General features: G+C 43.0%; 1 protein-coding gene across 2 annotated transcripts in view; it reads left to right on the forward strand.

Moving 5' to 3' along the window:
* The window catches only part of Polr3gl (RNA polymerase III subunit G like), a 17,065-nt gene extending 15,791 nt beyond the window's left edge, over positions 1–1,274 (forward strand). For both annotated transcript variants that reach the window (XM_008827601.3, XM_008827602.3), the window contains one exon: positions 617–1,274. In XM_008827601.3, coding sequence (XP_008825823.1) covers positions 617–703 — 87 coding nt within the window. In that variant the 3' untranslated portion in view covers positions 704–1,274. The remainder of the gene's footprint in view (positions 1–616) is intronic.
* Positions 1,275–1,762: the final 488 nt, after the last annotated feature.

Below are 1,762 nucleotides of genomic sequence, written 5' to 3' on the forward strand. Positions count from 1 at the left end.
TTTATTTATTTATTATTTATTTATTTATTTATTTATTTATTTATTTATTTATTTATTTATTTGTGTGAGCCATGGTACATATGTAGGGTCTCTCCTTCCACCATGTGGGTCCCAGGTACGAAACTCAGGTCCTCAGTCTTAGTGGCAAGCACCTTTACCCACTGAGCCATCTCACTAGCCCCAAGCTCTCAACTCTTTACACAGAGATGTTCTCAGAGAGTTTACAGGATCAAGGGTGATAGTGCCACTAGAGGGCAGGGGCTTCCCTCCACTTCATCTGTCCCTAGCTTCTCAAAAATGTGTAACAGGGCATTTGAAATGGCAGAGGGGAAAGGCACTTGCCTTGAGTTTAATTCCTAGAACCCATCATAGTGGAGAGAACTGACTCCTGCATGTTGTCCCCTGACCTCCATATATGCACCATAGCACATGTTCACCCCCATATACATACATACATACACATACATACATACATAAATGTAATTTAAAAATCTTCTAACAATTGATAGGGGAAATCAGACCCAGAAAGGTGTGATTAGGGTGAAGGAGCCTGGTACAGAGGGATGCAGGGCAATGCTGAAATCATGCCTGACTTTTGCTTCTTTTTCCATTATAGGAAACTGACTATATCATGTCATATTTTGACAATGGAGAGGACTTTGGAGGTGACAGTGATGACAATATGGATGAGGCAATCTACTGAAAAAGGCACTAGAATCACCCTGGGCCCCCCGTCTTTCTTGATTTGAGAAATAGGGGCTAAGTGTCCCTGTTATTTAGAGTTGTTGTTGTTGTTGTTGTTGTTGTTGCAGGGTCTCTTGATAGTACAGGCTGATTTTGAACTCACTGTGTAGCTGAGGCTGGCCTTGAACTCCTGATCCTCCTATTTCCACCTCCTATATCATGGGATTACAGGAGTCTACCACCACACCCAGCTTTCTATTATTTACTTTTGTGGAAAAAAAATCATTTGGTCAGAGTCCAGATGACTATGTGTTCTCTGGAAACCAGAATGGAGAGCAATGACATACAGCTGCCTTTTCTACCTCCTCCCACCCTGTATCACCCTTCATGTAATGGGGAAAGAAGGAAGGACCAATGCCAGCATAGCATGAAAACTGTTGAAAGTGTCACTGAGTTGTTCAAGCTGAGACAGCTGTATGTACCCCTTTACCCAGTTTTTACAAGCTTTGTGGGCAACACTTGGGGGGTGGGAACAGTGAGGAGTAAGACCTGTTTTATATTTTTAAATAAAATGTTTTTATGTGTCTGTCCAGGATGAGTTTTGTTGGGAAAGGATTAGAGGAAGGACTGAAGCCGATGCCCAGCTGACCTTTTCTTTACTTCCCATTCCTACCCGAGTCCTGGGGATTGACCTACAACCTCACACATGCTAACCAAGCGCTCTACCACTGAGCTCTAGCCCCAGCTCTTTTTATATTAAAAAAAAAAAAGTTAAGGCAGGATCTTGGTAAGTTGTCCAGATTGGCCTTGAACTAACTCTAAAGCCCAAACAGGCCTTGAACTGTCTCAGCCTCCCCAGTAGCTGAGTTTACAGGCCTGTGTCACTTGCCAACAACCCTCTTTACCTGTCCAGGGTGTTACCGGGTTATAGCCTTTTTGTCCTTTATCTTTTACCCTTATAGTGGGACACATAATCTTGCCTTGCCACAGAATATTCAGGAATTGCCACAGAATACTCAGGAACTCATTTGCAGGGCTGTTTGAAAGAACTGTAGAAGAAAAACAGCCCACTGGTCTC

Source organism: Nannospalax galili, unplaced genomic scaffold (assembly GCF_000622305.1).
Source record: "Nannospalax galili isolate Female #2095 unplaced genomic scaffold, S.galili_v1.0 scaffold693, whole genome shotgun sequence".
Classification (NCBI taxonomy): Eukaryota; Metazoa; Chordata; class Mammalia; order Rodentia; family Spalacidae; genus Nannospalax; species Nannospalax galili.